General features: G+C 40.3%; 1 protein-coding gene across 3 annotated transcripts in view; it reads right to left on the minus strand.

Moving 5' to 3' along the window:
• Positions 1-24312, minus strand: part of cacna2d3a (calcium channel, voltage-dependent, alpha 2/delta subunit 3a) — a 92494-nt gene that overhangs the window by 42221 nt on the left and 25961 nt on the right. For all 3 annotated transcript variants that reach the window (XR_013453036.1, XM_078090777.1, XM_078090766.1), the window contains exons 4-9: positions 19866-19925; positions 8241-8403; positions 5018-5149; positions 3845-4056; positions 2877-2951; positions 364-453 (exon numbers count right to left, since the gene is read on the minus strand). Coding sequence is in view for 2 of the 3 variants with exons in the window: in XM_078090777.1 (XP_077946903.1) it covers positions 364-453; positions 2877-2951; positions 3845-4056; positions 5018-5149; positions 8241-8403; positions 19866-19925 (732 nt within the window). In the remaining variant the exon portion in view is untranslated. The remainder of the gene's footprint in view (positions 1-363; positions 454-2876; positions 2952-3844; positions 4057-5017; positions 5150-8240; positions 8404-19865; positions 19926-24312) is intronic.

Below are 24312 nucleotides of genomic sequence, written 5' to 3' on the forward strand. Positions count from 1 at the left end.
ACATCCAACCTAACAACCTCATAAAATAACTGAGAAAATGAAATAATATATTGAAGTGTTTAATTTGTTAGATGTTTGTGAAAGACCAGTGTTTAGAAAGGGAAGGTAAATGCGTGTGTTTTTGGCACGCGTTTGATTAATTACATGTTCATAATGAGGAGATGTCAAGCTACCAACTCCAGCCATCAAGTGCCTTGTTTACTTGGTTTTTGCATGATTCTGTTGAGCTGTTTGCTATTAATTACAGCGGACTAATTAGTTGTGTGCATGACACCGTTTCATTTCTGTGTGTATATGCATGTACATGAGTGTGTGTCTGCGCGTGTGTCAGGGGGTTCGATCACGCATGTCTGCATTACTTACATCACCGAGTAGATTGAAGGCCTCAGTCAGAGCCATGTCTAACATGCCAATGCCTTGAGCAAAGAGCTTGTCGAGATGCTCCCGAAAATGCTGGGAAAAACACAAAGGGAGAGAAAATGTAATTAAAACAAAAAACAAAAACAAAGATGGGATAGTCATTACACTGAGCTTGGTTTATCATTATTTGTGTGCCAACAGAAATTGCACCAATGGTCTAATGGGCTCTTTAACTGAGCCCTGGAACATTATCTTGCTGTTGAATTTCACATGTGAACAAAAATGTTTTCCCTCAACTTCCAATTAGCTGTTGATTGTTCAGTCTGTGCATTAGCACTTAAGTGTGTGCTTTGGTGTGCCTGCGTGGTACAATCATGCCACAGAGGATAAATTAAATCTCCGACAATTAATGATTAGTTTAAAACAGATGGACACCGCATAGATTCACAGACATTGCCCAAACAATCTTTATGCCACTCCATTATTCCATAATGAAAAATGTACTCAAATGTATCTATTTAGCATAACGTTCCTATGACAAACAAGGCATCACATACAAAAACACATAATTGTAGGATGTGGGAACACCAAAGGCCTCCACCACAACAACGACATCCTCTTCAAAGCGTCTTTTATTTTAACACCATACTCTACATTCATTTCCCCCAGTCCTCTTTTATGATGACGGGAGAAAAGTCTCTCTACGCACCGTGGGGGGCCCAAGCGGTATGAGGCCACATTAGAGACGGTTCACTTGGCAGCACACGTACACAACAGACACACAGACGTGTGCACCAAAAACACACAAATACATGCAGCACAAAGAAAACTCAAGCAACACCCAAAACAACCCCCCCCCCCCCCCCCCCCCACACACACACACACATTCCTTTGATGTGGATTAAAAGGTTAATCGTTTCTGACAAAAGCTTTACCCTGCAGCATGGCCAATTTTACCTGCTGCATGTGAGTGGGTACGTTTAAGACTGAAGTGACTGGTCTCAGCACAGTGTGGTACGTTCAATCTCTGGTGAAGCAGTACACCTAAGTTGGCAGATTCAGAATATGTGCGTGTGTGTTTGTGTGTGAATGCAATGTGCGGCACCGCGAAGCTCTGAAATGTCCATTGAACATCAAACCCTCCAATGCGTCAGCTTAATGAAGCCTGGCTGCAGGGACATAATAATGAATGAACAAAACATATTTTATTGCAGCTTGCTGAAACCTAAGGCTTTACTTTTTCAAGGCATGTATTCAACTGTTTGAGCTGTAAATTACAATATTCTTACTGGATGTGCTGACTTTCTTTCCACTTTATTCAGTTAGTTCTTTGATATAATTGGAGCAAACCGTCGAGCAGATCTTCGGCTGCTCCGAGTTTAAGCCCAACTATTCTTCAATACGGATCATTTTGCAAATGATCAGGATTTAACTTTAAGGCTTTAGAAATAAGCTGATAACTACTTCACGTGTGAGTAAGAATCAGACAGATGGATTCATTTTATTTATGTACTTGTTAAAAAGACAAATTAGATAAATGACTACAATGTAAATATAGCCAGATACATGTGTATCCCATGGAAGCTTGATAACAGGTATTCATAAACCAGATAAGAGATGAGAAACGTTAGTGTAAAAGTCCCTTCCTGCCCCCGGCTGAAGTAAAGAGAAAAGCTTTATCTACTTGCTGCATTCCGCTCATAGCTGGCTTACTCACACTACATTTAAAATACCATCTGAAGTTAAATATTGCTTATCCAAATCCAAGAGTTTACACTTAAATCAACTTAAATACCAGCAGGCACACAGGCACAGATATGACATAATCCTACAGGACATGCATGTCGTCCATTGTTAGTAGTCCATGTACAGCTGAATCACAATGCTAAGGTCATCGCATTTAATTGCATTTTGAACTTAAATTGTAAGGTTTAAAGACACAATTTTGAAGTTAACATGGAGGAGCACCGACTTGTAAGATTAAAAGAAGCATGCCGCAGTAGTTGCAAGGATTCTCATGTGCTATCTTGATGAAAATGTCCTCAATGGCCTAATCAGTGAACATAAACACAAAATACAGACATTACCCACACATATCCGTGCATGCCAATCCCTGCCTAATCAATAGTCAAACCATGATTAAAATAGTACTCTACCAATTTAGTATTGTACTGTAGGGGAAACGTTTTTAAACCAATGCAGCAGAACTTTGAATATATAATTTTCTATTAGACCTTTTCAAAACACGTGCAAAAATTGGACCAGAGAATCAGATGTGTTTTGCTTGCAGCAGCTAATGGAGCCTCAAGCAGAGATTAGAACAGGTATTTACAAGCAAGATGAATACCAGGTCACATTCACCATAACTCACACATATGCTCAAAGTAGATAGATTTAACACTTTACATAGTGACATGTTTTCATATGCATTTGCATTGTGTGTAATAAACAAGTAATCATTAATGATTTCAATTTGACAGGACAAAACAAAATACAAGAATACAAGAAAGACTTACATCTTTGTTGGTGACATCAGCTTGGACCAGGGTTCCATTGAGGCACGGCTCCACATAATGCAATTCTTCATTGTACTAAAAGAATCCACAATGAATAATCCATTTTTTAAACTTTAAATGTGCTTTTTATACAGAAATGTTTGATTAGATGTTTGAAAAATCAAATTGTGACGATGTTTGAAACTCAACTTATCTTGATGCAAAGCTCACACATGCACCCAGTGCCTGCCATTGTGTAATATAATTCATCATTTAATGCATGAGTATGAATTAAGTAAGGAAGAGAATGGAATTGTGTTCCTCCACATCCAGCATTCTGCCATAATGTGTGTGCGGGCATATGCATGTGTGTGCCTAAATTGTAACATAAAATATATTTTCACCACAGAAGTAAGACTTTTCCCTCAACGCAGATACTTAGGACAGAATAAAAAGGAAGAAAGAACAAACAGATTCAAATTGACGAATCCTTTTAAAGAGTTTCTGTAAAACAATATGTTTCTGCCTGATTGTCTAAATCCACTCTTGCTTTATTTTTCAAAAGAATAATTTTCAAAATGACATGATTAGGATAACGAATGATAATGAAGACTTTGTTCTGCAGAGAAAGAGAATGGAGGCTGGCAAAGTGACTGGCTACGTTTTGATGTGAAATAGCATCAGACGCACATATGCGAGTTTATGGTCACGCACGCACACGCGATAACACAACGCAATAAACAAAGCCTTGGGTGCCGGAGGCGGGATTCAATCACAACTGTCTCTTTTTGCAATTCAAATCTCCATACAGCTTACTACTAATTGGTCGTGAGCGTGACAGGAAAGAAAGCTGATTTGTTCCAGAATTTCCTCTGATCAGAGGAGGCGAGGACGTGGACCTGTGCGTTTATGTGAGCATCAATACAAAAACAAAAACATTGAGGCCTCCATACAGCTGTGTGTGCACATCTGTTCTGGCACGGACTTACGGCGATGACGTTAAAGAAGTCGTCGTCTCCAAGCGTGTCCAGTATGGAAGAGACCGTCTGCCTGGCGATAGTCAGCCTGAGGCCTTTCATGCTCCCGCTGACATCCACCAGGATGACCACATTTTTGGGAGAGGTGGCAGCCTGGATGTACCACTTCCGGTTACGACAGTCAAAAGCTATGACCCCGTGTTCGTCCGGCTTCCACTTGATCCCTTGAAGACACAGTGTCAGCATCACAACTTGAAAGATGAACGACACACTGGAAAAGGGCTGGAGTTGCATAATTTGTCCCGTAGAACTAATACTGTTACCGTGGCTGAGAGAAAGTTTTCTCCTAAAGGTTTTCTGCTGAAATACTTAGTATACTATAGTTTTCTGAAACATTTAAACATCTGCTTTTTCAAAACGACCTCTGCAACTACAGTGAAATACATGTTTTCGCACTTGCTACTTGGCTATGCAGTTAGTGAAAAGAGATTTATGCCGGCACCCTGATAGAATTGAGGTGAATGTAGGGCCCAGAGCATTGGAAAGTTACACTGAAATATTTAAAAGAAACATCTCATTTCAGAAACTCCTCCCATGTGGAAATTACATAAAAAACAAACAAAAGAAGGCACTTTTTTTCACAGAGCCAGTTCTTTCTCTGAACTTTAGGGATAGAATACAATTAATTCAGAGTCTCATGCAGGTCAGAAAACTCTCAATAGACCTGCAAGTCCATTGGATAGTCAGAGCTGCACAGAATAGATACGTTATTTGTAAACTGGGGTGTATTTCATTAAAACACTTTCATGATGAAAAAGACAAGAATCAGTTCCACAGTTTTTCTCATGTTATGTGCCTAGAAAATCATTATTAGTTAGTATTATTACCATTCCATTGCTACTGGTGTTACTGTATGTATTAAACTTTATATGAAAATATTCATTTTCCACCAACTCTAATCTTTAGCAACGGTCCCACTTGTCTCCCGTTAACCCCCCTCTTCTTCTCTCTACTCTCCCCCTTTCTCTCTCTCTCTCTCTCAACCCGCAAGCCTCCAGTCCTTGGCTGTCAGTCAATGAAGCTCCACTTACCCCTCCTTGTTCTGCATTATGGAGACAGCAACTTAATTACTAATACAAACACACACAGAAACACACAGCCAGTCCCAAACAAACAAACACTTACCTGGGTACTGCCTGAAAAAACCTTTGGCACTGCCAAAATACTGCCATATGAGAGATGGGTCCCTCTCAAAGTTATCCACAAACACTTTATTCAAAGCCTCAGACCAGTATACTCCGTTTACAATTGCAGAGTCTAAGAAGAAAAGGGATAAAGGAAGAGAGACAACGTATTGAGAGTAAGAACCGGCAGCATTTGAGTAAAAAAAGATGTACATTGTGGTACAGCGGAGGTTGGCACAAGTGTTCCCAAGTGCCTGTTCAACCACTCATAATAAAGTCCACCTCCACAGATCAGTATCAGGGCTTGTTCATTATGAGGGAAACAAGGGAAGCTCTTGCCTTAAAAGAGGGTGAAAAGGTGAGAGAAGAGAAGAATGATTACAGAGATAAGAGACAATAGGAAGAGGAGCGACTGCTATTCTCAAAAGAAATATAACCTGGAATAGAAATGTATACTTTCTGTTAAAAGTACCTTCTGGCTTTGTTTTTACTTCTGAGAGTACAAGTACTTTTTGCAACACACAGCTGGCCAGCTATACAACTGAAGCAAAAGAGCTGCATCAAATCAAAGTCACAGACTTTTTCTGTTGTATAAAACCATTCACTGTAATGAACTGTAATCCTGTTTTGTTATTCTGCATAACTCGATGAGAGTGAAGCTAAATCCCATCATGATAAACACAAAGAAATGACTAGCTTAGCAGATCTAGATGGATGTCATTAAGGCTTTTGACTCCAGTGGCTCTAGTGTGCATCTGCAAGTTTCATAGCACTTGCTTGTAATTGAACCCAAATTACATTGTGTGGCATATCCAATGAATTACATTTACTTTCAATTACATTTTTTATAATTTATGACAGCTGTTAAAGCCAAATCTTTGATTAGTTCAAAAGCGGATTGAGGAAGATGGAAGCAGAAAAGAAAAGGACGGGGAGACAAATTGGACACAATCAATCTGAAAGGCACACGCACACAACAACGCCTTCAGAGAGAGGTGAAAAAGGAAGCCGGGAAGGCAGAGGGAGAGGCAGGCAGGAAATGAATGAGCGACAGTCGGACAGACATGCACCTAATGGACAGCGAGAGACAGGCAAGCAGATGAGCAGATAGGGGGACATCATCTCTTACGCTGTATGCTGTCAACAGTCGTGCCAATAAGCCATGATTGAATTAGTCCTCTGGAAGCTAGAACACTAAAGCGCTCCCTTGATAGTAAACACCCGTCCACCTCTGTGTCAGTGGAGAGGAGAGGAGGCTGGATTGGATCCAGGCTCCATTTACACAACAATACAGTCACTTCTGGTGCAGTTTGAGTGTTTATTACATTGTTATCGTCTGAACTTGCCGTGATGAGGAAGACAGTATGGGCTCGACTCTCTCTCCAAGCATTCTATTGAAATTCCTCTGGACTAATGCGTTCCTCAATTTAATCTGATAAAGCAGCTCCCAGGATTTTGTATAATCACATGTGCGCTTGTGCTGAAGATTGGAAAGGAGAACTGGAAGGGCTACCGGCTATACCAGTCACGATGATCCAAGCTGGAATCCACTTCCCTTTAATGGGTTACTAATGATGATTAGGGAGAAGGGTATTAATAAGTGGAGCGAGTAAGAGGGATTCGGTGGTGTCGAGGTGTTACAGTTCAACAGGGTATTGAGAAAGACAAAAGGTAGGATTTTTAGTCCTGTCAAAAATACAGACATTCTTTATTTTATTACACTGATATGTAAATATCCAATTTATGATTAGGTTGTGCACTACATGTGTGAAAGGGGAACTCTGGAATATGCCGGCCACTGATTCATATGACAAACGTCTTTAAACGCACCGCAATGTGGTAAATACTACAATGAACTGTGTCGCCAGCAGCACTTTTACCCATTTCTTCTACACAAATAACATCACGTTTCCTATAGCTCAATGAAACATCAGGAAAATATATATGGTAGACCAAAAGGAAGCATGAGTAGAACAGAAGAGAAGGGAGAAGCAACGGGTGTGTGTAGAGGAGCTCATGTGCTCACATGAACGTGAACCCTTCTCCATCTCAGAGAGTATAAAGATAAGTGCATAGACATTAGAGTGAATCGACCTGCTTCAAATGTGCACATGGCTTCACTGCACATATGGGGCATTTTTTTCCTGTCATAGCCTCATAAAGTATGATGGTGTTGGTTGTGTTTTGGTTGGAAGTGAGGTTGGATGTTTGATGTGGCGTGTTGCTCATTCGATTAATCTCAGGAGGCATGCAGCTCCCTGCTATCATGGACTTGACCTCTAATTCATCACCACTGCCAAAGACTATTTATGATCAGGGCAGGCTACACAGCCGGATCCTCAGCAGCATAAAAACAGGTTCTGATGAACTACAGTGCTTGTCAGGATGTGTTAATAGACAAAGCAAGAATACAGCTTTTCTTCATTTCCATAAGAATAGTAATAGTTGATCGCACGGCACATGCTCCTCCCAGTCAGTTGTTACAGAACTGTGACACTTTGCCCTCCAACGAGCTCCCTGCTGTCCCAGCCAACACATCCACGTTACCACTATCAGTGAACGAAGTGTGCAGATCTAAAACTGTGTGTGTGTGTGTGTGTGTGTGTGTGTGTGTGTGTGTGTGTGTGTGCACGCAATTCTACTCTTTTGCCTGTGAATCAAATCCATATTGCTCTTCCTCTCCCCATGTCGGCCTGCCAGCTTCACTCTCTAAGGCCTTACGTTCGGTTCCTTTCCATTTCATTCACATGCCTCCTGTCACTGCCACTCGCCTTTCTCTTTTTTCCACCAAACACTAATTAATCGGTTGCTAAGACCTTCCATCAGTCTGACTTAACCCACTTTCTTTCTCATTTGTTCTATTCCTCATTTCAATATCTCTCTCTCTCCTTCTCTCTCTCTTTGTCCATATATGTATATACATCATTTCTTTGCCTCTGGTAGCTGGGTTGAGTCCGCTGAGCATTGCGCCAGCCCGTTACTTCATGGGTTGGTAAATTAGCCAAATGTCTGATCATTAAACTGTTAATTAAGTCAATGTGTGGTAGGTAATGTCCAAAGAGATACAGTTAATAAACAAAGTCGTCGTCTGGTCAATGCATCCATCCCCTTGCACCAGCACGCTATCTTTTTGGATAATTCTAAAAAAATCAGAAATGAAACATGTTGCTAAAAGGCTAATGTACACATGTTTTTTTCACGGTGCTGATATTTGTAAAGCATACCTTTGTTGTACATGTTGGTGGGCACCTGGACCACGCTGAGACTGAGGTTGACTGACAGGTTGTTAAAGTGGTCATTGGGCTGCAGTATGAATTCTCCTCCCAGCTCCACACTGTTCCCTTCTTCATTCACCTCATTGATCAACACTGCATTGAAGTATTCATACTGGATGAAAAGAGAGAAAGAGAGATTGTTGTGACATTTCAGATACACTTTACAAAGCTGAATTCTGTTTAGTGAATATTTCATTCAGAATTCTGTATGCTAGATTCAACACGCCCTTTTTAGTGAGTCGTGTTATCACTGCATAGGATGGCTGGGTCACTCAAGTGCTGAGTCAGAGAGTAGTTGGTGTACTGAGGTAACCTGAGTCCCTGGATCACCCCAGACGTGCACGATGTTACAGCGGAAAGCTGCTGAGTTGACAGATCTCTCCTCAGGTTGCTGCGGTCATGTGGTGCTCTGCCTCCACAGTGTTTTTAGTACTGCGCATACTGTGGAGACTATTAATAAATCATCGTGCATGATAAATATAGAGCTCACGGCTCCCTCCATCCTTAAGGCTCTTAAGTCTGAGTTACCACACAGGTGCAACTCCTGCAAAGACCATAGGCGAAGCAGGACAAAAGACAACAAACAAAAAAATCCTCATGGGATTGCAAAGAAAATTAGAATAAGTTTTATTATTATTTGATGACCTCTGGAACTTGAGCCGTTAAATTGATCATTAATAAAGGCTGCACGGTAGTGTAGCAGTGAGCACTGTCGCCTCACAGCAGACGGGGGAATGTAAGCGCGTCGGTCTGTCGTATATTCATCAATGTTGCAATAGTCTGGCGAACTGTCCATGGTGTGCATGTGCCCTGCCTTCACCCAGCGTCCGCAGGCACAGCTCCAGACCCAAAGAAAGCAAGCGGTCACAGATAATGGAAGATCATGTATACATCTATATTATCTTCGAAAAAATTAGGATAAAAAGTGGTTCTTACAAAAATACAATTGACTGTTCATAGTAACAGTTGAAATGGTAGTTTGTTCATTGTCCAGGTGAATGGTGATGACATGGCCTGAGGCGACATTGATTTCTCTCCTGTTGACCCAATGAATACGAATACTGAAGATGAATTATCATTCTCAAGAGTGCAAAACAAAGCTTCAGTACGCGTGTTATCCTTCCAGAGGGGGACAGACACTCTCAGGTCCATTACGGTGGGATTTCAGGGTGGAGAAAACACCATTTAAAAGGTGACTATACCTTATTAAGACCATGGTCACTGTGGTAGACGCTTTCCTCTGTTTGACACAAGTAACCCCCCCCTCCCTCCTCATCCTGTCTGCAGATTTCTAGCACCAGTAACCTTCACTTAGACTAAATCTTTCTGCTCCTCATGAGGAACACCATCATCTTTTCTGCCCGGTGCAAAACAGAGATAAAGCCATCAAAGAGGGTTAGCAAAAGCAGGGCCTATCGTTGTAATTAATCAGGCCTGATTAGGCTTATTAGCCTTTTATCAAGGGGAGCGCTGCCATTTCAAGGTTAGGGCCCACAGCCTTGTATACATCTGTCTATATTTTCCCTTATGCTTCTTCTTCTCCTTTTACTTCACTTGCCTCTTCTCATCCTCTCAACTTGAAATACAGTATGCTTTCAAAAGCAGTTTTTTTGTGATGAACAAAGTACTTCTTAAAAGGAGCAGGTTGGCTGAGGACAAAAAGTACCCAGTCATAGTTAGACTCACACAGAGGTGCTTCGCTGTGTTGATTTGGGGAACCATTTCAACCTTGTATTTTGTGAAGGAAAGACAAAACATTTTAACAAACAAGGATGTGAGATGGAGTTTTCATAGTTTCTTCAAAATGTCTAGTTAATCTGAGAGGTCAGCTCTGAAAATAATTTATGTTCAAAGGAATAGTTAAGTTGTTTTACAATATTTCAAAGAGGCAGGGTGGGATCAAAACCAAAAAGCCTTGAAATAAATTTAAAGAACGCAAAACATCTATAAGTAAGACATTGGTTTAAAACAGATTTTTTTTATCTGTCTCTCTCTAGATGTTTTATCTCTATTGTCTTAAAGTGGAGGACAAGAAGACCAAAAAAAGAAAAGAGACAAAGACAGCTGAAAAAAGAGCAAGTGGAAAAGGAAGGACAAATGATAAATCATTTGCATAGCAATAGACAGGACGATAGGATAAGATCGGAAAAGACAGGATGAGAGAGAGGATATAGTTGGAGAGGATATAATACAATGATGTTAAAAGACAGATTATCAAGACAGGAATCAATAGGACACGAGAGGACTGGATATAAACACTGATCATATGATCAAATGGATCTGCTTGTGTGTGATACGGTTAAGGTCATCGTGATGCACAGATTATCCTCACCCTACTCTGCAGTTTCTGAGTATCGTGGCTTCTTTGAGCCAGTTGTCTGACCCGCAACTTTAATGTTCATTCCCGCTGTTAACAAGGCATTATTTTGGAAGTTATTTTGGAACAACTGCCCTAAATGCAAGTTACTTGTCCTGCTTCAAACAGCAGACACACAAAGTTAACAACTGACTGATGTTTCGTCTCACGATACAAACATATAGTTGGAGGAGACCAAAAGCAGAGCTCAAAGGAGACCGAGTACTGGACTCAGATTTACCAGCAATGTTACCCAAATGGATGGTAACATTGCTGTGAATCATCAGAAAGGTAAACAGGTCATTGCATGCTAACACATTTTCTATAACAACTTTGAAGGGGGATGACACTTTTGTGTACATGCGATTTTGAACTGTGATTGAAAAATTGTCAATCAGGTGAGGCAGCAGGAACGACGACCTTCAGGCGGTGGGAAACTCTGGCACACTTCCTCGATGCAGAGAATTGATTATTGGTCATATTCACTTGTCTTCAGCTTTCTCTGCGCCTGACCTCCCTACTGTTGGCAACTGTATCTTTATTCCCTGCCAAGAAGTCCACAGTGTCCAAAGGCCACACAAAATTACACTTGATTATCATCTTCACAACCACTCAAGGTCTCGGTATGTTGATCTCCAGTGCGAAGATATACACATAAAACATACATTCAAAGAATACAAAAATGACAATCATGTCACTCTGACAGAATCAAAACCTTCAACTGAAAATCTTTAGCAGTCGTGGAAAGTAGCTAAGCGCATTATAATGTTTTTACTTTTGCTTTTGTATTTCACCTCGTACTACATCCAATCCATCCATCCATCGTCAAACCGCTTATCCTGCACACAGGGTCGCGGGGGGGCTGGAGTCCATCCCAGCCAACTTCGGGCGATAGACAGTGTACATCCTGAACTGGTCGCGAGCCAATCGCAGGGCTACACAGAGACATACAACCCACGCAGACACGGGAAGAACATGCAGACTCACAGAAGGGCAACTCCTTCACACACAGAAAGGCCTCTGGACGGAGTCGAACCCAGGACCTTCTTGCTGTGAGGAGACAGTGCTAACCACCACAACACCGTGCCGCCCCCCTTGTACTACAAATGACATTAATTTAAAGTAAACATTTGGTACTTTAAGTGTATTCAGATGCTCATACATACTTTCACTTAGTATTTTGAATGTAAGATTCATAGTGTATTTTCTACAATGTAGTGTTCTGCGTTTACTTATATGAATGTTCAGAGTAATTCCACCTCTTCATCCCTTTAGTACTTTTTACATTCACTCTATTACTTTTAATATTTTAATTATTCAAACCAAATGAAGCTACAGGAAGCTGTTCAGAAAGATGTTCAGACCTGCTTGTTGGAAACAGAATAACTTGCAGTAAAAAGGGACAAATAATTCCCAAATTGACCTTCAATAAAGACAACAGTAGGATACTTCAAAATTGGTTGATACAAGATATACATGCACACACTAGAACACACACACACACACACACACACACACACACGCACACAACACGCACATCCACATGCAACACGCACACCCAGACACATGGCAAACGGAGGCACAGCCAACAGCACTTGCAGCAGACGAGGCCCTTTTGCGTCTTCCTGTTTTCTTTCTGCCATTGTTTACCTGTTCTATCATCATCCTCCTCCTCCTCGGTCTCACCCTCCCAATGTGATTCACCCCTTAATTTTTATGGCTCAGCCCATTTCATTTTACCTATTGTTTAACTGGCTGTATACAATCCTCATCAAGCTCCTAGCCACCCACTGCCTCACCCAGGGATTCAACACAGATGTGCTCTCTCATGCACACGGCTCGCATTAGCGCATGCTAATCACAATCAGCTCTATATATGACACTATTGTTGCAATTGCCAGGTTGTGTGCGTCTAGTTGACCCTTTCTAGGTGTTTGTCTCCTCCATCTTGCTGTCTTTGCTCCGTCTTTCCCCTCTGTTTGTTCTATGGAACAGGAAATTTGATAAACTGCATTAAAAGCAATTTCCCATTTGTGTTACTTATTTCTATATTCAAATGCAAACTGTAGAATAACTCAAAATATAATCTGGAAAACATTTTTGTAAATAACCCACATGCATGTGTGATAATTTTTGTGTAGGTTCTTGAACACACGCACGCATAGACAAAACCAGGTTTGAATATTGCAATCACTGCCTCAAGATCCGAGAGAAACATAACCGCTAACAATGACTCAAATGAGATAAATAGGCTCTATATCCAAAGTACGTGTCTGAAATGATGTTAGAGAAAAGTAAAAAACGAGAAACGCCATCAGAGGCATTAGCTGTTAAAAGTATTGAGAATTTCCATTCAAGTAAAAATAAAATAAAACAACTGTTAACGAGTTTGCTAATAGACTTATTTAAATTCACAGTATGTAGCCTTTGGTTTTAGATAAAACTGTACACATCAGCTTTTGAGTTTCATTAGGGTGGGAGTGGGTGTGGGTGTGGGAATGGTGTAAAGGGAAAACCATGGCTTGTATATGTGTGTGTGTGTGTTACCATCTGCGTATGTTCCCCTGAGGCTCTTTGTACAGAATGTGTAGCATGGTGTGTGTGTGTGTGTGTGTGTGTGTGTGTGCATCCAAGTGTGGGTGTTAATGTTGAGTAAGTCAATTATGCCGTTCCAGTGGCACTAATGCAGTCCCTGATCCTGATGTTAACAACCTGATCTTTAGCGTTGCAGTGCATTACAGTACACTGAGAGATTGCACATGTACCATCAGCACCCACTCACTCAGGGTGGTAGAGGCAGAGAGGAAGATGATGGGGATGCTTTACTAGTGGTACATAGTGGAGTATATTTCAGTTGTATTTTAAAACATGAGCCCAAAGTTTGATTAGGATTAATGTATTTTGTGTTTTTTACATTAAAATGTCACTATTCTATTAACACAATGCAAAAATGGGCCATGAATTATAATTACATTATGATAATTTAATTTACAACTTCAAAGAAAAATTCTTTTTGCAATATTTTTATGTCTAAACAAAGCAAACAGTGAGGGCAAAAATAAAGTATAGAAAAAGCATAATTGTCAGCTTGAAAAGGAAATTAAATACCATGTTTAAATTATGTATTTTATTTATGTTAATGTATTCCGTTTAAGTAAAACACTTTAGCCTCAGTAGGAAATAAAATAATTGCTCCAGTTCAGCTGGGGAGATGCATTTTACTGTTTAACAAACGGGTCGGAATGTGTTTGTGATGTCACTCGACAAGATCACGACAAACTAAAGACACACCTCTTCAGATTCTACCTTTACTAAAAAACACAAAACAAATCGTAGCACTTTAATTGCCCTTATAATGGCTCTTATCTATAGAAAGTCATAAATCGGCTTACTTGATGAAATTGCACTTTGTTTCTTGTTCTTATGGGTTTGTATCCTTATGGTTGAAATGCACTTATTGTAAGTCGCTTTGGATAAAAGCGTCAGCTAAATGACACGTAATGTAATGTAAACGTCTGAGTGATGCAAGAAGGTAATTTATATTCTAAATACATTTTCTGAAATTCTCTTTACATTCTGACAGCCATCAATAACTCAAATGCACTGAGAAAAATAAATGGAATCTGTTAACTGGGTCTTTCGCAAGACTTAAATTCTCGTGCACGGCCTTATTTATAACGGGCCAGAATCGTGGTTGTCAGTCACAATAATGTGTTATTAAAAGCGTAAGGGCATTTAACTGGAAGAGGAGCAGCTAAACAGCCAAAGTCCTGTATCCCACCCAGTCGTGCATACACAGTGTGTGACCCAACATGCACACAAACAAATAAAAACACTCCCGTTGATTTTGATAAGCCCTTTTGCTGCACAGTGAGTCAACAGCCACAAGGGGAAGAGAGAGAGAGCGAGGCAGAGAGAAGCCCTCATGAGGAGCGTGGGGTTGACCGTGACGCTCCCCCCTCTGGGTTTTTTTAAACCCTCATCTCCTCCTCGACGTTATTCCCCCGCCACCCAACTCCTTCTTCACGGTTGGTAAATGGGGAGACACCAGTCCCAGAGTGTGGAAATGGGACTGGAAAAACAACCAGCAGGCACAGATACAAGCAATCGGTGGGTAAACAAGACAGAGGATTGAGTAAATAACTTGGAGGAAAGGTCAAGTAGGTGTTCATATGCTGTGTTTATAATGGTTCCTGAATCTTTTTGCTAAGCCACTCTGACAAATACACAGGGAAACCTTTAGCAGCGTGAGTGAGGCTCAAATGCTCATCATGCATTTAAAGAATTGTGTACGAACTTTTTAAAATAATTGTTTGGAACTTGGATCAATGCAGAGGTTTTTATTTTTATTATAAATAATAGTTAATGATTTATTAACTGAAAAGAAATTGTTAAAAATACCATTACACGTATATTTGCAAGATACAAATTATTTTATTTTATTTATTTTATTCCATAAAAGAGATATACACCATATATCTCTATATAGCAGATTAGTATTCTGTGTTCATTTCATCTTGGTATCTAACTCTTGGAAGCCTCTAGACACAACACTAAGTTTGTGAAGTGAGACTAAAAGTCAGGTAAAACAGACTTTACCTGCTCCTAGTGAACTTTTAGTTTTCTTTCCAAAGCTTCTGTAATATGTATACAACATTCAATTATCTGCGATTGTTACCTGTGTACCAGGCCACTTTATAACTCTAGTTGTTGTTGTTTTTGCATGTCAGAAGATGTAAAAAATAAGAGAGCAAATGGTTAAAAGGTTATTTGTAGATGTATTATTCTTTAACTTTGCAATCTCTGACGGTAAACTCCCATAAACCCTTTTCCTTCAGATTTGACACAATGTACCTTGAAATGCTTTGCATCTAGAGATGGCGACCAGTATGTTCAGCGTGTTGCTGCTTCAGCCTATACTGTATGTATAACTCTTGAATTGCATGAAAATCCCCATCTTCTCATCACTGGCCTTGCATGCCACAGGACAGTGCAGATACGCAGACATAAAAACAATTTTTTCCAGTAATAAGAAGAAGAAATTGGCAAATCAAAAAGCATGTGGCCAATCCTGTGCACATTAGAGTAATATCCTAGACAGGGGAGTAAGAGAACAAAAGAGAGAGAGAGAGAGAGAGAGAGAAAGATGAAGCATTTCTCTCTCAATGCTCGCTCCAGACAGGCGCTACATTTGCAGTCAACATCATTGGCAACTGGATGTTTGTCTCCAACCTCCAAGGAACAGTCTTATTGGCTGCAGAGGGCATGGGAGACTACTCCCAGCTTTTTCTATTTACAGTACACGAGCAGCGCAAGTAAAAGACCAAGGGAGGAAAATCGCAGCAGATTACCGTGCCAATTTCACATGGACGCAGAAGAGCTCTGGAAAGGACAGATAAGGACATTTCTATCAAACCGCTGCCAACCAAATACGTATCCAATAGCAAAAAAAACACGCAAATAATTTATAATAAACCCCTGAATAGTGATGGAGGAGGTTTCACCCTACAGCGTGGATGTGGTATTTTTAGCACAGCTGGTGATAATTACAATCTACTCACCATGTTCTGCAGTAAAAGCCACTTTTTGAAATACCACCATGACACACACACACACACACACACACACACACACACACACACACACACACACACACAGGGGTGTACACATGCAGCCCTCCAAAAATGTACATGCAAACAGCACCAAAACCCCCAAAGCAGTTTGTGATCACAGCTAAAGGCCTCTCAAACGTTTCATCTTATGCTCAAGTAATTCAAACTCAATTAGCAGTGGAAAATTAATGGGCGCGAAATAATTTACCACCAAACAGTGAATCAGCAGGAGAGGACCCAAAAGTGAAACACATCTTTCTTAACAGTATGTGCTGTTAATGATTGGTTGAGGGGTTATGTGTAGAGAGACATGTCCACTAATATGAAAAGATTATGAGATTTTTTTTATATATTTGTTATTTGCATACGAAAGACTGACAATGCATTATTATTGTGTCCTTAATTAAGTGTGGTTAATGAAAACCTTTAGAATTAAGGTCCAATAGGCAATGGGTTGGTCTGTGGTTTGATACCTTCCCTGACTTGTTTTGCTATCTGTACCCAGCTCAAACATTCTGTAATGTTAATACCAAGATCAGAAATTAAGCTTTGTAATGAATTGCCACCCTATCAACTGTTATATATATGTAATAATGTATAAAATATTTTCCATCTGCAACACAGGTTACTGAGAATGAAAGGATTGTAGGTAATACACAAAGGCGCCAAGAACGGAATAGAAATGAAACTGTACTCAGTTTATGAATGTGGGAATGATGAAAAAGTAGTGTTGAGGGACTTGTAGTGGTCGGAAAACCACAAAAATAAAATAAAAATAAGTTATTTTGATATATTATCTTGTAGATATTTAAGGTTTGAAATGGCATCTCAGGCTTTTCCAGGTATTGAGAGATTCTACGTATAACATAATATAGTCTCTCTATCAGCCATTATCAGCTCTAGAAATGTGTCATTAAAGCTCAAACAAAGAGACATTTACTTTGCTGGGCTCATCTCATCTACTCTGCTAAAGAATTAGCGGTATAAAGCGCCGCTGTGAGCCTACACAACGTTCTCGCCCCCAAAGCAGTGCACAAAAACACAAACACACTGATGCAAAAACACATGCTCACAAGAATGTGTATCCTGCATAGAAACTACATATCTATGTATGAAAGCAGTGTTCTTCACATACAACAACATCAACACACATATAAACAAAACACAAGTGCAGACTGAGTAAGATGCATCAAACTATACAGTACACTCTCTTATAACAAATATGTGAACTATATATAATCATAAAGGCAACATCACACTATTTACTTTTCCCTGAGTTACCCGTTGTCATATTGTAGTGTGTTAAGTCGAATGAGACTCTGGATAATAAAGCGAGGGAGTGAGTCTACTCCCCTCCAATCTTCTAATAAATATAGATGCACACACACACACACACACACACACACACACACAAAGGGATCGTCTGATAAAATGTAGCAATTTTCTTTACAAGCTCTTGGTGTTGCTGTTGCTTCAGCTGGTGAGATACACGTTGCAGGATCTTGGTTCTTAAAATACTTTTTTATTGGAAAAATTGCACACATTATCAAATATATTGTTGATATTGTCAGTAGGTGGATATTTTTGTCTTACTATTCTATGCCAAATTGTCTTGACAGAAGCGTTAGAAGCTTTTTTTCTTACATAAAGCACCACAACAGCTGCAGCAAATCCCAATAAATATTTCAATGCTGCTGCAATGTATAAAAGCTTTAAGCTTTTTTGTTGTGATCATAATCCCAGTTATTTTTCTTGATTAGATGATTGAAGATATTGTTTCCTCACATAAGGAAATCTGGAAAAGGGATATGTGTTTGGAGTTTGTACTTAGAAACTGGGTTAAAGAGCTAAAGTAAACACACACTCACCGCCACAAGCAGAAACACAGGCACACATAACACACACCACAGACTTAATAAGTAGTTTAGCAGCAAATGCTCCCGAGTCGGCTTAGCATCACATTCCCTTTTTAACACTCAAGTTTGTTCCATTGCTCCTCCTACTTTAATAAACTGTGCTCTGAGATGTGCACGGTGCGCAGAAAACGTTACGAACGCACGGACTCCCTCGCTCCGGCTCGCTCACGCGCACATACACCCACACACACCCACACACACGCACACACACACACACACACACACGCACACACACAAACACACACACACACACCCCCACACACACACATGAACACTACAAAGCTGCACTCTAAAAATGAAAGCTGCTCAAATGGATTTGAGGCAGAACCATGAGCTCTGAGGCTGGGTTTGGGGGTGTGTATGCTGATATGATTAGTTAAATGCGTTTGCCCAAGTCTGCACAACTGTGGGTGGAACTCTTGGGGAGTAGTTTAAAACTACAGTTGAGTTTTTGAGTAGGAAAATGATATAATTCCATAATAATTTGTGCTTCATATGTGTCAAATTCTGTCAAAAACATGACGATTAACTGCTTCACCTCAAATACAATATCAAATATGTTTGATGGTTCCAAATAGAATTTAATCATCAAATATTATTGCAATCATAATGCATTGACTTAAGGACAGTCCAACATGACCTGACAGACACATTTGAGTGTGTTAATGTACAACCAGGAGCTAACACCAAACCCTACTTCAACATATATCCTGTTCAGTGTTAGTAAAGTATATTAAATTCATGTGTATGTGTAGGGGTTAATCTGTTTTTGGCATGAATACTTGCATTTCACAAAAAATGTTTGGCACACACTGACAATGCATATAAAACTAATTACACAGCGGTAACAGTCTGAGGTGTTAATCATTTAAGGGGGATTTCTTTAGGATCTGTGCAAAAAGCATCAACCCTCTTCCAGTACTTTGTACCATTTAAAATCGATGAATTCTACACGTTGGGCTAACACAAAGGCTTTTTTCTTTGCATATCAAACCCATTTAATTTGTGCAGTTTGTGGCATTAAAAAAAGAAAACTCCTCATGAGCTCTAAGTCCCTATGATTTGTTTTCCACCGCTTGCATCTCACCAAGGACATTGCTCAGAAACTCTATTTTATCAGTTTGCTAAAATTAGCTCAATGTAATATCTCATTGACTATATTATACTATGTCGATTTTGTTCAGTTATTCACAGAATGTACACATACATCAACAGTAAGAATGCTAACCGATGTTTAAGGGTGGGGTGGATTTCTTCCCTGTTCATTAAAAATGATTAAACTAAACCTGTTGTGTGTACATGACAATCTTTGTGTGCATCTTTGTTTGCTCATCTGCACATATGAACACCAGACATTGTGACTGACATATGCTGACATATGCTGACAAAAAGATTATACAGAGAAACACATACTTCTAAAAGAAAAAAGACTGCTTTGTGAAGCAAAACAGGCTGTGGAACAAGACTCCTAATGCCTTTTCACCCTGCCTGTCTTCTGTTGTGTCCTTAGAAGCTGAACCTTTTGTCTCACTGGGCTCCAATCACAGAAGTGCCGGCCTCTGAATGATTAAATAATTTTCTGAATGATTTAATTAATGAGATTACAAAACCAGGGAATGAACATCTTAATGGTAATCTTTGTGTGTGTGTTGTCGGGATATATTGTAGCTCCATACGCATATATACATACCTGCAGGTCAGGATCCTCCTCGTGCTGCAGGTGCGCTTCCTCTGCTGCTTCTACTAGCCTCTGCAGGAGGGCAAGAGAGGAAAAGAATCTCTTAATAAGAAAGTAGGTTTATTTTAGCACAAGAGCAACCCGGCAATCCCTCAGAACACACACACACACACACACACACACACACACACACACAAATATACAGCTCTGAAGAAAGGCGTCTTCCTAAATGCTTCAGCAGTAGAGGTAGTAACTGCCTCTGGTTCTTCGGACACTAACACAACAAACTACATCACCAGTTCTTGCTGTTTGACACATGCACTCTCTCTTTTTCTCGCGCTTTCTCTCTCATACACTCAATGACCCCACAAAGCCCACTCTATCATCACCCTCTTGTGTGTTTGTGTGTGTGTGTGTGTGTGTGTGTGTGTGTGTGTGTGTGTGTGTGTGTGCCTGTAGGGTGCCGCGTGCATCTGTGTCCCTGAGATGATGTTCTGCACAGGCAATTACAGGTTTCATTGCTTTAAGACTTTAAGACAACAACGGTTGTGCAGTGACAACAAGGAGAGTTCACAGTTTCTGAAAATGTGCGTTTATTTGACAGTTTTACTTGATGAATTGATGCAATTGATGAATGTAAGGATTACATTACAAGGTATTGTTGTCATTATACAATACAAGATAGCACAAAGAAGTCCATATTTGATATGCACACATGTGTGCATATCAGGAAAAGTGGTTTAAGCAGCATGTACATATTTGCCAAAGCAACATAAAGGTAAACAACAGATAACAATATACTTTTTTGCATACTGTATACATGCAAAATCAACTCAACTCAATTCAACATATGAACACAGTTCCATGAGTGTCAACAAGGCTTCTTCCATTTTTCTGTCCTTAATATTTAAGACCAGAAAGTACATTTTCACAAGTGGATCGGTTGATTATCTCGGAAAGACTGAGTAGAGGTCCTATTATTTCAGAGCAACAGGTGGTGAGGGGTAACAGAGAGCTCTCAAAGAGAACAGGTCTATGCTGGGATCGCTTCTTGAGTGGTGTTGTTTGACTGAGTTTATTGTATATAATCAGACATCTATTATATGGTATTTGAAGGTGTCTTGCTGTGAATGAACGCGTTGGCGCCATTTGGTGGCTAATGAGTGGTTATCCATGGTCTGAAGCGTAGGACTAATTGGACATAGCAAGGTCTATGGTTTCTTACAGTGAGGCAGGGTAAAGGTGGCATGAAAATACATGGAATAGTATATCTGAATTTCGTTTGTTATATGATGACTTTTGGTTACAAAAGTTGGACCAAGGAAATAAAGGAAGCGAGGTCTCTAGACTATGCAGCATGTTTGATTCTGACCAAAACGAACACAGCAGTGGGGTCGTGTCCACCACTTTTGCCAGAGTCCACTTCCTTTTGTTTTTGTCTCTATTGAGCTTGAGATGGTTTTTGGGGCACACCTGTGTGAAGAGGAATATGTTGATAGGCTGTATCAGAGTTGTTGTCACAACGTGGTCAAAAACTGTACAAAAGTATAAATGTAGGGTTGGGGTATTTGTGCAAGTCCCTCATGTCTGTGGTCGGTGAAGAAATAGTGAATTTACCCAATAATTAAAGCTTAGGGTATTAAGTTTGGGGCCCGGACACAGAAATATCAACAGGCTGAGTAACAGCTTCAGGCAGCTCACATACACAATCACTTCTTTTGACGTCTATCTGTGACGTGCATGGTGTGTTCTCACAGAAAGTAATTTCTGTCATTCACAGCTGGTTCCGGGGTCTATGAGTTTTGAGGTAAATCACTTCCATTTCACATTTCCATTCAAATGGCTTTACCCGTAAAACTACCCGCAATCAGCCAGCTTCTATCGGCTGAGCCATGTGTGTGTGTGTGTGTGTGTGTGTGTGTGTGTGTGTGTGTGTGTGTGTGTGTGTGTGTGTGTGTGTGTGTGCGCGCTGCTGCGTGCAGGCAGGCAGGCTGTTTTGGAAAGTGAACACTGTAATCTAGAGCCCGGCCAATCATTTTCTTCACCATAGCAACACACCTGGCCTTTGAATTTTGTTGCATATCAATCTGTGCTTGGTTGTATTTGGCTATAGGTTCATGAATACACTCTGAATACACTCCGGTTTGATTGGCTGAGAGAGAGAGAGAAGAAGAAGACGACAACAGAGTGAATGCCTCTGTGTCCTCTCTGGCTTGGACTTTTTTGGGGGGGGAATCACAAACCCTTATGCCTATTTGAGAGCATGTGTGCATCCGTTTGGTGTGTAACGATTCATTTTAACAACGATTCGATTCGAATCGCGATTCATGGTTGCCGATTCGATTCATGGACGATCTGGGTTAATTTAGAACGATTCGATTCGATTCAGTGACTTGAAATCGATTCAGTAACTTTACTGGACAGTGCAGGCAAAGTTTCTGAGATCCCTGTTGTTGGAAATCAGGTTTCAATTAATTATGGATATTATAAACAAGCAAACAACAATTAATGGCAAATGTATTAACCTTTTATTTGAATCAAGTGCCATTTTTAATGTGAACATTACACAATAATTACACAATGTTTGGATCAATTCACAGAACCCCGGATTTTCAACCACATTGTAGGGTCGCATGTCTTTACAGATAAACTTGGCAATTGTTACTGTGATGTTGGGTTTGGTGCTGGCGAGGCCTGAGGTGTCTGCAGAGCTGGAGTTACCTGCTGCTGCTGCAGCGGTGACGCTGCTAGAGGCGCCTGACTGTCGGCGTTGTTTAATCGCACGGCGTCTTAGTAGATGGCTGGAAAGATTCGTCGTGTTTCCGTGATTTTTATTTGGCTTCTACATATTCTACAAACAGCGGCCGAATTATTTAGAACACCTCTGTGTTTGCAAAAGCCAAAAATGTTTCCACGTGCTGGATCGATAAGTTGGTTTGTAAATGTCTTGCTCGCAGTCGTCTCCTCCACGCTGTGTTTTGTTGTTGTTCAGAGTTTCGCGCGGCTGCCGCTGCGTACTGATGACGTCGCAGACAGGCAGACTGAATCGAGTAACGTTTAACGTGTCTAAAGTCCTAAAAAACAAACAAACAAACAAACACGCATCCGTGCTGTTTTTTTACTTAAATACAATGTGCAATTTCCAAGTATCGATACAATCGATTATGTACCATTTCAATCAATTTGTAATTGATATATGTCGTCCGGAATGTCGATTTGCGGAGCACAGATTGATTCAGTTGGATCGCAGGAATATAAATCGATTAATCGATTCAGTGAATGAATCGTTACACCCCTAGCATCCGGGCATTGAGAGGCACGACATGAAACCTTGTGCAGGTGCATCAAATGGAAATTCACAACAAAGCACGCCCGAGGAACAGACGACGTGAAGTCACCGGGATGGAGCGAGGATGAGGGAGGAATGAGAGCATTGTCTAAAGGTCTGAACGCTTAGCCTCACCCTCCCAGGGAAATGTCACACACTGCCTGTGAAGCCGTTGTCAATACGATCACCCTTTTTATTATTCATCAGTGTCTAACCGTGAGTGCATGAGGGTGTTTGGATGTGCTTGAGTGTTAATGTTTTTCTCGACCGACTGATGTTAGCCTCTTGAACAATTATGTCATGTGGCCACTTTCATCATTGAGTGAGAGTGAGAAAAAATGTCACTGCGTGTGATGGAATCTGACTGAATTTATTGCACGCGCAGAATGTGTGTGCACATAAAGATGGACGACATAACATCCCCCAAATATTGAGCAAAAACACTACCGACTGCCCCCTGGTGGCTGGCAGCAGTTCAACAATCCTACCGCTTCCATGTTAGCGGATGTCAAAATAAAAGGCCGGAAATAAGGAAATAAGTAGAAAGGTCTACATGAGATGTAACTGTATAAACAACAACGGCGATTGTCTGTTTCAAACTTTAAATATGTCATTAAATATACATATCCCGGTACACAGTTTATTGTTCATAGAGTCACTAACTGTGTTGCTACCACTGACGTAGTAGGGTTGGCCAGTCCTGTTGGACCTTCGTGTGTTTACAAATCCGGTAATGTCAGTAAAGCGACATGCAGAAGACATTTCTGAAAGACGTGTGTGGTATAGACCTCAATATGATCCCTAATGTAGTTATACAGCTAGTATATTAGGTTGTTAGCCAAATAATTTGCCTTCACTTTGATCAATTAAGCAGTTGTGAAATTATCTGAAGAAATACCTCAATAAAGAATTCTGATTTTCCTCTGTTGTTTACTTAAAATTGTGTCCCATTTATATGCCATACATCTACATAGTAAAGACAAATACCTTTAATAATTATACAACATTACACCCTCATTATACATGGACAATGATAATTTCATCTCCACTGAACACCTGGTTTCCCACCTGTGAATAATCTTCTCTGGCATGTTATTCACGTGGTGCTACTTACCAAACACGGTGATGGGA

The sequence above is a fragment of the Gasterosteus aculeatus genome, chromosome 2 (genome assembly GCF_964276395.1).
Source record: "Gasterosteus aculeatus chromosome 2, fGasAcu3.hap1.1, whole genome shotgun sequence".
Lineage (NCBI taxonomy): Eukaryota > Metazoa > Chordata > Actinopteri > Perciformes > Gasterosteidae > Gasterosteus > Gasterosteus aculeatus.